The sequence below is a fragment of the Crinia signifera genome, chromosome 7, assembly GCF_055691185.1.
Source record: "Crinia signifera chromosome 7, ASM5569118v1, whole genome shotgun sequence".
In the NCBI taxonomy this organism is placed as follows: domain Eukaryota; kingdom Metazoa; phylum Chordata; class Amphibia; order Anura; family Myobatrachidae; genus Crinia; species Crinia signifera.
This window is the reverse complement of record NC_139223.1, coordinates 31,930,957-31,946,111: the sequence shown is the minus strand read 5'-3', so window position 1 is coordinate 31,946,111 and position 15,155 is coordinate 31,930,957. Positions and strand designations below refer to the sequence as shown.

The 15,155-nt window shown below is 43.9% G+C and overlaps 1 protein-coding gene across 2 annotated transcripts in view; it reads left to right on the top strand.

Annotated features, from left to right (window-relative positions):
* The window catches only part of RAB26 (RAB26, member RAS oncogene family), a 177,451-nt gene that overhangs the window by 126,570 nt on the left and 35,726 nt on the right, over positions 1–15,155 (top strand). For both annotated transcript variants that reach the window (XM_083152761.1, XM_083152762.1), the window contains 3 exons: positions 5,938–5,979; positions 7,013–7,079; positions 9,775–9,827. In XM_083152761.1, the coding sequence (XP_083008887.1) occupies positions 5,938–5,979; positions 7,013–7,079; positions 9,775–9,827 (162 nt within the window). The remainder of the gene's footprint in view (positions 1–5,937; positions 5,980–7,012; positions 7,080–9,774; positions 9,828–15,155) is intronic.

The following is a 15,155-nucleotide window of genomic DNA, read 5'->3' as shown; positions in this document are numbered from 1 at the left end:
TAGGACGCCTCCTGGAAATGCGCAGTAATAAGACGCATTTGTAGTCCCAGATAGACTTTTTAGGATTCATTTATTCCGAGGGTGCTGAAAGCCTGACAATAAGATGAGAATGCTACATTATCTAGCGGCTTCTGATTGGCTGATTGCGTATTTATCAGTTATACTTCTAAATAAATATATGAGTCCAGTGGCGGTTTTTACCTATAGGGTACATGACTGCAGCCCCCCCAGGTAAAATCCGCCACTGTGCACTAAATAAGTGAAGCCAGATGAAGTCTGTGAGACTGCACCGGCTTCCTATTGGAAGTACGACCTGCCAGTCACCCAAGGCAGTCCCACTGGGAGGTGTTCGCTTCCTCCGGGATGCCTCTATGGGCTGCTTCGGCTGCAGTCCATAGACTCTGCGGTATGCACATGCGTAGTACCAAGGCTGATTCTGCGCATGCGCCGGTCCCGGTGCCTGTCATCTGCAGTGTACAAGTGCCGGGACCGTGATTTAGCTTCTATGGGCTGCTGCCGACGATAATGCGCATGAGCCGGACCCTAAATATATGGTAAGAGCCGCCACTGCTGATGGCTATAAATAATTGACTGTTTATGGTTGTTAGCATCGATGGGAAGATCCTGATGTTTTCTAGCTATTGATGATGCAGAACCACCTGATGGTTCTCTTTTTTTTTTCTTTTCTTCACAAGGTGTCCGGACACCCAGACCCCAGGTTCTGATTGGCCCATGGCCTGTCAGTTAAAGACAAAAACAAAAACACCAAACCGTTTCTGACATTCAGAAGATTGAATTACGACTTTTGAATAAATGGACGATATTCCGACTGCTGGAAACGTTCCGGCAGTCGGAAATTACCATTGAATACCCCCCTTAGTGTTAGTGAGCACAACATTGAGAAATGTCTAATTAGCATACTACCCAAGTAGTCCTGTTCTTTAGAATGCCGCAGTCATACAAATACTGCATTTTATTCAATAAAAGCTTTATATTGGTTTCGATAAGTCATCGTGAAATATAATATCCCTGTACAAAGCGTTGATTGCGGGACCCATTGCGCCTTTATGGCTCACAGTGTTTTGGGCCCTTATAATACGATCTGAGTTCAGCCTTTCTGCAGACATGAGTAATGAGGCAATATATTACAGATGCAGTGCATACATCCCAGGCTTGGAACAGCTGTGACTGGGAAAAAATGGGACCGAAGCCCAATCCAACCGTGCCACAGCGAAACAGCCAAAGGAATTGGGTTTGTAATGCACAAAGGCTGCTTATTACTCCATAAACCATGTGCGGAACACAGAAAACAAGACCAGTGTTTATATCGACTTTAATAAACAAATTTGCAGAACCTCTACTTGATTGCTGCAGCAGCAACGGCGATGTCATACTCCAGACGCCAGTAGCCGCTGGCCCCGTCCTGCGCCTGAAACTGCGTTGTGTCGCTAAGCGCCTTCCCTCACAGCTTGTTCTTCCATGTAACAGTGCAGCATTGTTTCTCTCTGGGAATGATAGACTTGTACGTTAAGGTCGCGTTTAATGAGGTGCGTATTAAGGTTAATTGGAAGATTAGCAATCCACATTGCAGAAGACCCAGACTTCCTTGGGAATTAGTGTAATCACCTCTCAGGCTTGTATACTGTGTTTATAGCCTAGGGTTGAGTGTGTTGTGTCACTCCGGCAATTATGGTTTATATACCATGTAAATGTTGCTTTGCTGTGGGAATACGCGAGACAATTAAACAACCCATACTGTTATTCTGGGCTGGGAAACGTGGTTGCCTACTTCCAGTGCCACTTACACAAGCAAAGAGCCATTTTGCATCAAACACAGCCAGAGTGACAGGATGGCGGGCAAGAAACGCTCGCCATATTTGCGCTAGTTCCAGGTCTCCTGGGGTTGTCAGTGTGGTTCTTTCAGCCGGGATTGTGGTAAAGTGCAGACCAGTTACAGGCTAGAGCAGCGTTTTTCAACCACTGTGCTGTGTTACACTAGTGTGCCTTGAGCTGGTCTCAAGTGTGCCCCCAGATCTAGAGATGCCCAAACCAGTTTACAGCCACCACCAGTTCAACTGTTATTTACTGGTCTCTTCTTTTCATGTAAAGGGCCAGTGTATTTTATTTTTGTTACCTGTGGGGACCAGTGTGATTGTTTTTTTTTTTTTAATATGGGGGCCAATAGGTTTTTTTTTTTTCTGTGGGGGCCGATGTGTTTTGCCCTGTGGGGATCTCATGGTGCATCTTGGCAATTTTATAATCTTATTTAGTGTGCCGCAAGGTAAAAAGGTTGAAAATCACTGAGCTAGAGGGTGATATTTGCAACGCAGGAAGTGTATCACATTACCCATCACTGCATTGGAGCAACAAGGAGCAAATAATTAGCATGCTACCAGCAGCACTGAGTATTTAAGCCTACCTGCTACTGTATATCCATTTGTGGGCAGTTGGAATGAGAGAAGGCGGGCCAACCTGTCACCAATCAAAGCATTCATCTGAACAACGTGTTCAGATGATCTTGCGGTGGCCGCATGTTGCATACACCGAGCAGTGATATGAAGCTATTGGAAGACACATTAATGGAGTATTTAGCCAAGTGCTACGCCTGTTACCAACAGCTTATTTTTGGCTATTTGTGTGTGTGTGTCAGTGTGTGTCAGTGTGTGTCAGTGTGTGTGTGTGTGTGTGTGTGTGTGCTATTAATTGGAATGCAAGAAAAATCTTTGTAATTACAAAGGCTAAGCATCTCTCTGTCACCAAATATCTCCTTCCTTACTATTCTGTAGTAATCGTTATTATAGTGCCTTCCTTATTACTCTGTAGTAGTTATTGTTATAGCACCTTCCTTATTACTCTATAAAGGCCCATACACACTTGTAGATTTTCATTTCAAAAGACTTTGCTAAAATCTCTGATAGATTTATCTTTCACCAAAGTAGTGCGTACACACTGAGCTATTTTCTCAAAGAGCGAGAGATTTTCAGGAGTTGAAAGACTTTGCTGAAAATCTTTAATATAAAAGGCTATTTACATAATGGGCTGGGTTTGAACCCGCTGCACGGTGGAGGGGAGTGCTGCTGCAGCTCACCTGGATCCACGGTGGTGCCGTGTCGCTCCACGGTGGGGTGGGGGCTGGAGTGTGGCCGCCACAGGGGGGGGGGCTGCACGGGAGGAGTGAAGGGGGTGGATGCAGCCGACGAACTGCTCCATGAGGGGTTGCATGTGGCCACCACTCACCTGGTCACCTAGCTCAACTGCAGGGGGGGGGGGGGGGCACCTGGTTAATAATAATAGGCATTGGTGCCCAGTGTTGCCAGTGATATATGCATGCCAGCAATGCATATATTACTGGCTAATTAATAATAATAATAATAATAATAGTCATTGGTGCCCAGTGGTGCCAGTAATATACACATTGCTGGCACAGGCCAGAAATGTGTATATTACTGGCTAATTAATAATAATAAGTCATTGGTGCCCAGTGGTGCCAGTAATATACACATTGCTGGCACAGGCCAGCAATGTGTATATTACTGGCTAATTAATAATAGTCATTGGTGCCAGTAATATATACATTGCTGGACTGTGCCAGCAATGCATATATTACTGGCTTTAAACAGAAACCATTGGTGGCCAGCAGTGCTCCGTTTTGGGCAGGGGGGAGGGCGGGACCAGTAGGGTGTGTAGCTGGGCGGAGGTGTGATAAGAGGGGTGGGGCGAGTATGGTGTGTTGCCGGGCGTGCGAGCAGGACCCCGTGTAAAGCCAGCCGCCCGCAGCACAGCACAGCATAGCATCCAGCCAGATGGAGGCGGAGATGAGCGGGGCGGCGCGGCGCAGTTTGCGGACCAGGAGGGTGAGTGACAGGCGAGGGGGGAGGTGGGGGCAGCGGGGCGGTCCGCTGGGCTGAAAGTGGTTAATCTTTCAGCCCAGCAGCGTACACACCCGGCGATGATGGATGAAAAACCATCCATCATCGCCACATCTGCTGGTAAAACCAGCAGATGAACCACCTTGCTAGCGATGATGCGGGAGCACGCATCATCGCTAGTCGCCAATCTCTGGGACATACACACTAGGCGATTTTCATATGAAGATCTCTCAAAACGGCTGTTTTGAGCGATTTTCAGCTGAAAATCGGTAAGTGTGTATGGGCCTTAATAGTTATTATAGTGTTATCCTTATTACTCTGTAATAGTTATTATAGTGTTATCCTTATTACTCTGTAATAGTTATTATAGTGTTATCCTTATTACTCTGTAATAGTTATTATAGTGCCTTCCTTTAATACTCTGTAGTAATTTTTGTTATAACGTCCTCCTTATTACTATGTAGTAATTATTGTTATAGCGCCTTCCTTATTACTCTGTAGTAGTTATTGTTATAGCGCCTTCCTTATTACTCTGTAGTAATTATTGTTATAGCACCTTCCTTATTACTCTGTAGTAGTTATTGTTATAGCACCTTCCTTATTACTCTGTAGTAATTATTGTTATAGCACCTTCCTTATTACTCTGTAGTAGTTATTGTTATAGCACCTTCCTTATTACTCTGTAGTAGTTATTGTTATAGCGCCTTCCTTATTACTCTGTAGTAGTTATTGTTATAGCGCCTTCCTTATTACTCTGTAGTAGTTATTGTTATAGCGCCTTCCTTATTACTCTGTAGTAGTTATTGTTATAGCGCCTTCCTTATTACTCTGTAGTAATTATTGTTATAGCGCCTTCCTTATTACTCTGTAGTAATTATTGTTATAGCGCCTTCCTTATTACTCTGTAGTAGTTATTGTTATAGCACCTTCCTTATTACTCTGTAGTAGTTATTGTTATAGCGCCTTCCTTATTACTCTGTAGTAGTTATTGTTATAGCGCCTTCCTTATTACTCTGTAGTAGTTATTGTTATAGCGCCTTCCTTATTACTCTGTAGTAGTTATTGTTATAGCGCCTTCCTTATTACTCTGTAGTAGTTATTGTTATAGCGCCTTCCTTATTACTCTGTAGTAGTTATTGTTATAGCGCCTTCCTTATTACTCTGTAGTAGTTATTGTTATAGCGCCTTCCTTATTACTCTGTAGTAGTTATTGTTATAGCGCCTTCCTTATTACTCTGTAGTAGTTATTGTTATAGCGCCTTCCTTATTACTCTGTAGTAGTTATTGTTATAGCGCCTTCCTTATTACTCTGTAGTAGTTATTGTTATAGCGCCTTCCTTATTACTCTGTAGTAGTTATTGTTATAGCGCCTTCCTTATTACTCTGTAGTAGTTATTGTTATAGCGCCTTCCTTATTACTCTGTAGTAGTTATTGTTATAGCGCCTTCCTTATTACTCTGTAGTAGTTATTGTTATAGCGCCTTCCTTATTACTATGTAGTAGTTATTGTTATAGCGCCTTCCTTATTACTATGTAGTAGTTATTGTTATAGCGCCTTCCTTATTACTCTGTAGTAGTTATTGTTATAGCGCCTTCCTTATTATTCTGTAGTAGTTATTGTTATAGCGCCTTCCTTATTACTCTGTAGTAGTTATTGTTATAGCGCCTTCCTTATTACTCTGTAGTAGTTATTGTTATAGCACCTTCCTTATTACTCTGTAGTAGTTATTGTTATAGCACCTTCCTTATTATTCTGTAGTAGTTATTGTTATAGCACCTTCCTTATTATTCTGTAGTAGTTATTGTTATAACACCTTGCTTATTACTCTGTAGTAGTTATTGTTATAGCGCCTTCCTTATTACTCTGTAGTAGTTATTGTTATAGCGCCTTCCTTATTATTCTGTAGTAGTTATTGTTATAACACCTTCCTTATTACTCTGTAGTAGTTATTGTTATAGCACTTTCCTTATTACTATGTAGTAGTTATTGTTATAGCATTACTGTTTTGGTTAGGCAAGTAATGGTGCATTATGTCAGACATGACCATGTTTTCATCTTCTGTTTCAGAACAAAGTGTTGAATGTGGATGGTGTTAAAGTTAAGCTGCAGGTAAGAGGAATTGTATCTGCCAAGTATATTGCCCTGTCTATGCCAGTTGTCTGTTTCTTTAATACATTATACAATATATATACTGACAGCTTGGGAAGAACCATGTCCAGCAGTACAGTAAAACAATAGGTTGGTTAAGTAACTGCAGCTTGGCCAGCCACTCTACTACAAGCATCAGGCATTATATCACAGCAGGTTACAGTTGCAGCACAATACGAAGCAGTCACAGCAGGAATACAACTCCAGCCCGCAGCTATCCTTGGCACCATGACACTAACCACAACCCCCAGCCTTTCACTTGGCCAGCTTGTTCAGCATCAGGAGCCCCGACCTCTGTCCCTGGCAGAGAATTAAGCCAAGCTCTCTGGTGCTGCTGATTACCTGACTGCTGTTCCCAGCAGGATGCAAAACCTGGTCCAGACCTGCCAAACACATTACACCCAGGTTGTTAGATGATATATCCCAACTCCCTCTGTGTCTAAGAACAACCCTGGGTCCACCTACCCAGCCTTGACTCCATGACATCCTGGCACCACGTGGGCAGCGAGGGGTGTGTCCATGGTGATGACTTGTGCATGGAATAGGGTCATTCTGGTTGAGTAGGAGTCAAGGACTTTTTGACATTGCTGAGAGATGAAACACTTGCATATTTAATATTACTTGGATTTGGGAGTCTACAGAGATGCCTTCTCATCAATCAGCCCACAAAATGGCTGCCACCATCAGGTCTAGACAATGGAGCCTCTTAAATACAGTGATACCACCCTCATACACACAGCATGTCTCTATTATGGATATCTGATATGGATGTTTTAAATGCAGCTGTCTCTTAAAGTAGAGCCATTGCCTTCACACGGTGGAGGTAGCAATGTTGATTAGGAATTGTATATATAACAATGCAGCTACATTTCGCTAAGGATTTCTGGCTGCAGACATGACTACAACATGGCCGCGTCTGCAGCCAGACTTCCTCTATTAGATGTGATCCTGTCAGTGTGTGCAGACATTATGCTGTGTCTCCTTCACCTAACAGATCTGGGACACCGCTGGACAGGAGAGATTCCGCAGTGTCACCCACGCCTACTACAGAGATGCCCACGGTAAGCAAGCACACACACACACAGAAAGTACAAGTATCTGGTCACTGATATACTGTGTATACAGTTATTGTATATGTATTTGCATTTATTCACAGCTCTATATAAAATTAAAGCTTTGTAGTGCTGTCACTGTGCATGCTTACCGTGAAATTCATGCACCCTGTGTGTTCCACAACAACCCCCTCCCCCCCGCCATGTCCTATCCGTCCTGTGGCTCCACAACCTCCCAGGTCCTAGGTCCTAGGTCCAGTGGTTCCACAACACCCTTCATGTCATATCTATCCTGTGGTTACACAACACCCCTTCCACCAGGTCATATCTATCCTGTGGTTCCACAACACCCCTCCACCAGGTCATATCTATCCTGTGGTCACACAACACCCCTCCACCTGGTCATATATATGCTGTGGTTCCACAACACCCCTCAACCTGGTCATATCTATCCTGTGATTACACATCACCCCCTCCACCAGGTCATATCTATCTTGTGGTTCCACAACACCCCTCCACCAGGTCATATCTATCCTGTGGTTCCACAACACCCCACCCACCAGGTCATATCTATCCTGTGCTTCCACAACACCCCCTCCACCAGGTCATATCTATCCTGTGGTACCACAACACCCCTCCACCTGGTCATATACAGTATATCCTGTGGTTCCACAACACCCCTCCACCAGGTCATATCTATCCTGTGGTTCCACAACACCCCTCCACCAGATCATATCTATCCTGTGGTTCCACAACACCCCCTCCACCAGGTCATATCTATCCTGTGGTTTCACAACACCCCTCCACCAGATCATATCTATCCTGTGGTCACACAACACCCTTCCACCTGGTCATATATATGCTGTGGTTCCACAACACCCCTCCACCTGGTCATATCTATCCTGTGGTTCCACAACTCCCCTCCACCTGGTCATATCTATCCTGTGGTTCCTCACCAGGTCATATCTATTCTTTTGTTCCACAACACCCCCTCCACCAGGTCATATCTATCCTTTTGTCCACAACACCCCTCCACCTGGTCATATCTATTCTGTGGTTCCACAACACCCCCTCCACATGGTTATATCTATCCTGTGGTTCCACAACACCCCTCCACTTGGTCATATCTATCCTGTGGTTCCACAACACCCCTCCACCAGTTCATATATATATTGTGGTTCCAAAACATCCACTTGGAAGGTAATAGGGCCCACACACTAGATCACTTTGAAAATGCCCCTACACCGCTCCATATATAGGGTCCATAGAGATAAAGATGCGCGGCCCCGAGCCTAGCTATCGCCCATGGATTAATATCCAGCATGCTGGAAAAATCTAGTTAATTTCTGGGCAGGGCCAGTGTTCTGTCTCTGACAGATCGCTCAGCATACATCACTGAAACATCACTGTGTGCCGAGCAATCTTGCTGAGCATTCTTAACGTTCTAGTATTGCTCGGAACGCTCAGCAAATCTCTACGTGTGTAGGCACCATTACAGCGGTGTTGAGATGAGGCCAGGAATTGGTGGGGAGCCGGGAGGAGAGGAGGTGCACCTCGTCCTTGATGGCATAGATGCAGGGATATTATACAGTAGCATATAATCAATTACAGTTTCCTGGCGCATTGGAGTAAGAACTCCTCCAGTAGTCCCACCCCTTATGTGACATCACTTGATAAGCGAGCCCATAGGACACATTAAGGCCATGGCACTCTGTAGGCATATGGAGGACCTGTGAAGCCTTTTTCTGTACCGCCTTATGAAATTACCCGAGGACAGAGACGTTCTCGGTGGGTGGGGGAGTAGACGAAAGCTTTACTTGGCCGCTGATGTGACAGGAATGTCTCTCAGCCGATCCTTCCATACCATTGTTAATCCAGCCCTGGCTGCGCATCCAATGTCCTGCTCAGTCTGGACACGTGCGATTGTACTGGTCCCCATTAGTAGAAACGGCCCTTCATGTAGCGCACAGATGTTATAAAGCTTTCTATTTACACTGCATTTTAGATTTCAGCTTGAACACACCCCTCCCAAATCTAAAGGCCCATACACACTGGGCGACTTTGAGCTGAAAGTCGCTCAAAACAGCAAGTTTGAGCAGCTTTCAACTCAAAGCCGCCCAGTGTGTATGGCCCGGCGGTGGTGCGCGCTGCTACGTGCTCCCGCATCATTGCCGAGAAAGCCGCTCATTTGCTGGTATTACCAGTAGATGAGCAGCTTTGAGGACGGTTTTGCATAGCTCTAAACTATGCAACGCCGTCCTCCGCCCACTGACGGCGCCGGGCATTGGTAAATCCGCTCAGTGTGTATGCATAGTCGCCCAGTGTGTATGGACCTTTACTCTCTCTGCTTATGTTACATCTGCCCCCCCCCCCCCCCCCCCCCCGCAGTTCAGTGGAACATCTGCCCCTTCCACATCACAGCGAGAACCATGGAAAAACCCAGGTCAGGTGTCGTTTGAATGTATCCTCAACCAGGGTCTGAGCTTGGCACGCTGAGGTCTGTAAGGGTGTTTCTGGGTAATGTTAATTAATACACCTTTCCTTATCCGGAAGGAGACCTGTAGCCAACGAGAATAAATATAAGAACTGTACAGATCTAGAGAAAGATGTATTTTATTTCCAGCACTGGCTAATGAGAGGAGTAAATGTGATTAGATACACAGAGCTAACACTTGTGTGATCCGTTTATCTTGTCTCTCCGCAGCCCTGCTTCTGCTGTATGATGTCACAAATAAGAGCTCATTTGATAATATCCAGGTAAGGCTGATTGGTGTATAAAGAAGACCTGTCAGGTTTTGTGAAAAATAAACACTTGGTTACGCTCTGTGCACTGTGTAAAAAGCAGAATGACTTGCCCCCCCTCCCCCCCAGAGACAGTGTACTGTATATATCTGCGAGCATTAGCTGAATGCCGTCTTCAGAGTCTGATACAGTCCCCACACTGACTCAACCCCTGAAGATCATACCAGTGACTTTACATCCTGCACAGGATACTTAGGGATCCATTTATTAAGGATCACATATTCAATGCGATCTGTGTGGGATCTTACTTCCCAGGATCGCACTGCAATGTGCAATCCATTGGTGTTATATATAAGCAAGCACCTGCAGGGATAGGGGCTACTTGTGTGGTCAGCCAGTCCGCACTGCACAGCAGATACTTTTGAGGAGGGTTCCTACCCCCAATCTATGTAGGGATGGCCATCGACCATCGATGATTTGATGGTTTCTCTATATCAATGGCAAAAGAGAACCAATGTGTTTTTTTCAATGTGTCGGAACACGGAGCATAGCTCCGCCCACCGACACCCGGAAGCCCCGCCCCCACATTTTGAGTTTTTGGAGTTTCAGTCAATGATAATGGATAACCATCGATAGCTAAAACTATCGATGGTTATCCATCACATATTTTATGACTATCGATGGCCATCCCTTAATCTCTGTCTTTACAGCTTCTCTCTATATCCAGCATGTTTGAAACAGATCATTTTGCTTTCACTTTCTGTTAAGGAGTAGTTTGGTCTGTCGAGTGGACTCTAGTGGCCTCTGCCGGTACTTCACCTCAGAGATGAGTAGCTGTGTGTGTGTATATATATATATATATATATATATATATAAATAGAAATATAACAGTCCAATCCCCAGAAGGGAAAAACGGCACTCAGGAGATGGTATACACAGAATAAATTGTATTAAGTTACATGGGGAACGTTTTGGGGGGTTAGTACCATCTTCAGCCCCAGCATACAGGTACAACCCCGATTTTCCGGCAACCGATGGTCCGGAACCTGTTTTAATCAGGAAATGTCGGGTGCCAGGGGAAAGGTAGGAGTTTATGAGTTTTAACTGTAAAATAATCTGTAGGAGGGCAGCAGGAGGGCTTAGAGGGGAGTTGGGAGGGTATTGGACTGCGGAAGGGGAGAATCACGCTGCGAGGGGGGGGGGGAGGGGGGGGGAGGGGCGGCGCCGTGCTGCAGAGGTGAGCCTGAGATGCGCTGCGGAGGCTTGTAAGGAGGATAGAAGCTACAGGGGGTTGGGGAGGGGGGAATCGAGCTGCAGGGGTCGTGCTGCGGGGGGAGAGAGAGAAAGAGAGAGAGAGAGAGAGAAACAAGAGCACGGCACTCCAACATAATAAAGCAGAAGTTATGAAGGTTTTAACTTTTCAATATGGCTTGGATATTTTCATCAGGCCTATATATATATATATATATATATATATACACACACACGTGCACACATACACACACACACACACACACACACACTATGGAGATTATTCTGATTCACTCGGAAAGGCACATTCACTCTCTGATGGACAAAACCATGCTGCACTTCAGGTGGGGCAGATGTAACATGTGCAGATAGGGTTAGATTTGGGTTAGGGTGTACTTCAAACTGATATCTATATTGCAGCGTAAAAATAAAGCAGCCAGTATTTACCCTGCACAGAAACAATAAAACACCCAAATGTAACTCTCTCTGTATCTGTTACATCTGCCCCACCTGCAGTGCACATGGTTTTGTCCATTTGAGAGTGATTGTGCCTTTCTGATTGAATCAGAATAACCCCATATATATATATATATATATATATATATATATATATATATATATATATATATATATATATATATATATATATATATAAATATATATAACAATAGGAAAGAGGGCACTCGGGGACTCCAATGCGGTGAAAACAGTGGACTGATTTATTGAACAGTCATAAGAGTCGTCAACGTTTCGGGGTCGCCCCCGTCGTCACTGTTATTGTCCTGACGACGGGGGCGACCCCGAAACGTTGACGACTCTTATGACTGTTCAATAAATCAGTCCACTGTTTTCACCACATTGGAGTCCCCGAGTGCCCTCTTTCCTATTGTTGTATACTGGGACTGCAAGGTTCCTAACTGTAGGCACCGGGGCAGGCTACATCAGGCTATACCTAAGCCCGGGAGTGCCAGTTCCCTTGGACTATATATATATATATATATATATATATATATATATATATATATATATATATATATATATATTATATATAGTTATAAAAGTTCTTCTTCAGTTATTTCCTTGGCTGTTTATTCTCCTTACATATTTTTCCTTTCCTTGTGATAAACTGCGCGCTAGGTTACAGTATTGTCACTGGCACAGGCCGCCGGTTCTAGCTAATGCATTATAACAATAAATGATTATGGCAGCAGGGCCTGGTGCTAGAAAGGGGCTGTTAGTTTGCAGAGCTGAACGTGTGGGACTCCCTGCCAGCGAGGCTCTGCGTTCCCTGGCTCCGGGGAGAAGGCACTGCAGGGAGAGCCGCGTGTGAATAATAGTCTTTATTTAGAGCACTTAATTGCTGATATCTGCGGCTGACAGGAGCCTGCTCTGCCTCGGGGTGTTCAGCAGAGCAAAGCGCGCCGCTGTTCTCCCCCAAAATATAATAATGAGATGGTAAAAATAAGCACAAGGCAGACTCAGCACTGGTTGACATGATCCCTGTAACCCCTTTTAAGCACCTAAGGTGGCACAGACACGGTGTAATACACAAATACCAGCTCACCCTGAGGCTTGTGTTGTTATACACAGGTCAGTGCTTACAGAGAAGGCAGTGTGATACCACGTATTATATACCCCCACCCTGTACACCCATACACTTATCTATTTTATTTATATACAGTTCCTTATATAGCGCAGCAGATACCGTTGCACTTTACAATAGTAGACAGTAATAGCCAAACTGGGTAATGACAGACAGACATGGCGGTAGGAGGGCCCTGCTGCAAGCTTACAATCTATAGGGACATAGGAGGGAAACACAAGGACAGGCACCAGTAATAGCATAGCTTGTAGATCCAGAAGGGAAGCTATATAATACATAAGTGCCTCAGAGGGTTATGTGTGTGGTACTTATATATGATAGGCTTGCCTGAAGAGGTGAGTTTTCAGGGAACACTTGAAAGTTTGGAGGCTAGTGGAGAGTCTTACATAGAAACATAGAATTTGACGACAGATAAGAACCACTTGGCCCATCTAGTCTGAACCTTTTTTAAACATGTTACCTCAAACCATATTTGATCCTTATTTTTTTTTGTTAGGAAATCAATATGCTTATCCCAAGCATGTTTAAATTGTTCTACTGTATTTGCCTCTACCACCTCTGATGGGAGGATATTCCACTTATCTACTACTCTTTCTGTGAAGTAATTTTACCTCAACTTTCCCCTGAATCTTCCTCCCTCTAGTGTCAGTGCATGTCCTCGTGTTCTGATGCTCCTCTTCCTGTGCAGAAGGTCTCCTACCTGTACCTTGTTAAAGCCCTTGATATATTTGAAAGTTTCTATCATGTCCCTCCTTTCCCTTCTCTGCTCTAAACTTTACATTATTAAAACCGTTTAATAAACTAGTGGATAATGTAGTAGTTACGCTGTATTCGTTACCTTCTAAACCATTAATTTACTGATTATATCAGTCGACATACAAATCGATCACGATTAAGGCTGGTGCTGCGAATGAGACGCCGCTAATAGTTATAAAGAAATAATACATGTAGACACTGGTTATATGAAGATCACGGATCCGATCCCGTGTCATATATATTGAAGTCCAAAGTGGACACAGGCGATTACAAGATAATAAAACAATATAAACTATAGGCTTATGCAGTACAGCTTATACATGAAAAGGAAACATTATTACAAAGAGTGCAAATGCAGGTACGGCTAACATATAACAAATACAACTATAAGGAATAACAATTACCGTCAAAGGAAGCAGAGACCACAATCGGATAAGAATCCCCCCCAAGATCCTGGGAATGTGTTCTGATTAGATCACATCTGACTGCAGCGATCCTGGGTTTAGTCTTTTAAAGCAAGGGGGTGTGGGGTCACACTGGATGGTCATTGGATAAAGGAAAGGGGACTAGACATCTCTTCATTGGCTCTCAACTTCACGGGGACGTCTTCCTGTTCATGAGAGTATCGTCCGAGCCATGCGGTCCTTTGTCTTGAGCATAAGGGAAAACTAGTTTCTACTGGAATTATAGTTCATTGTTCCTTTATTTGGTGTCTTCACATATTGAATCAAGAGATAACACAGGCTAGATATCTCTAAGGTAATGTATAGTGATAGTTCACTATACTGACCTTGCGACTGTTGACAGCAATTGTAACAAGTTAAATCAAAGCTAAGTCTGGATTTACTCAGGGGTTTCACACAAACATAAAGAAACAAGAGGGGACATATCATTAAGAATTAACCATTAATGTTTCACGTCCGACCTTGGTAGTTACGTTTAAGCTACTAAGACGCAAATGGCATACTGGAATTGCGTAGAGGGCGGTCGTAATACCTTAATGGCGTAGAGGTGCAATTTCGTTTTCCACATCATATTAAGATATTTTAGTCTTTCCTGGTACGTTTTGTGATGTAGGCCATGCACCATTTTAGTTGCCCTTCTTTTTATAGTCTGTAATGTATTTATATCCTTCTGGAGATATGACCTCCAGAACTGAACACAGTACTCTAGATGAGGTCGTACCAATGACCTATACAGTGGCATTATTACTTCTTTCTTTCTACTGCTGATACCTCTCTTTATGCAACCAAGCATCTGACTTTCCTTCTTGATTGCTTTGTTACATTGTCTACCTGCCTCTAAGTCCCCTGAAATAGTGACACCTAGATCCCTCTCTTCCTCTTCTTCAGTAGTTTCCATTATAGTGCCATTTATACTATATTTAGTCTTTGGATTTTTGAGACCCAAGTGCATGATTTTGCATTTTTGGGCATTAAACTGTAGTTACCATGCTCTTGACCATTCTTCTAATCTACCTAGATCATCAATCATTTGTTTTACCCCTCCTGGTGTGTCTACTCTGTTGCATACCTTTGTGTCATCTGCAAAAAGGCACATTTTACCCTCAATTCCATTTGCAATATCACCAATAAAGATATTAAAAAGCACTGGTCCAAGTACAGATCCCTGGGGTACTCTGTGGAAGGGCATTCCATAGGGTGGGAGCAGCCCGATGAAAGTCCTGTAATGGTGAATGGGAGCTAGTGATCTGTGCAGAAGATAGACGCAAA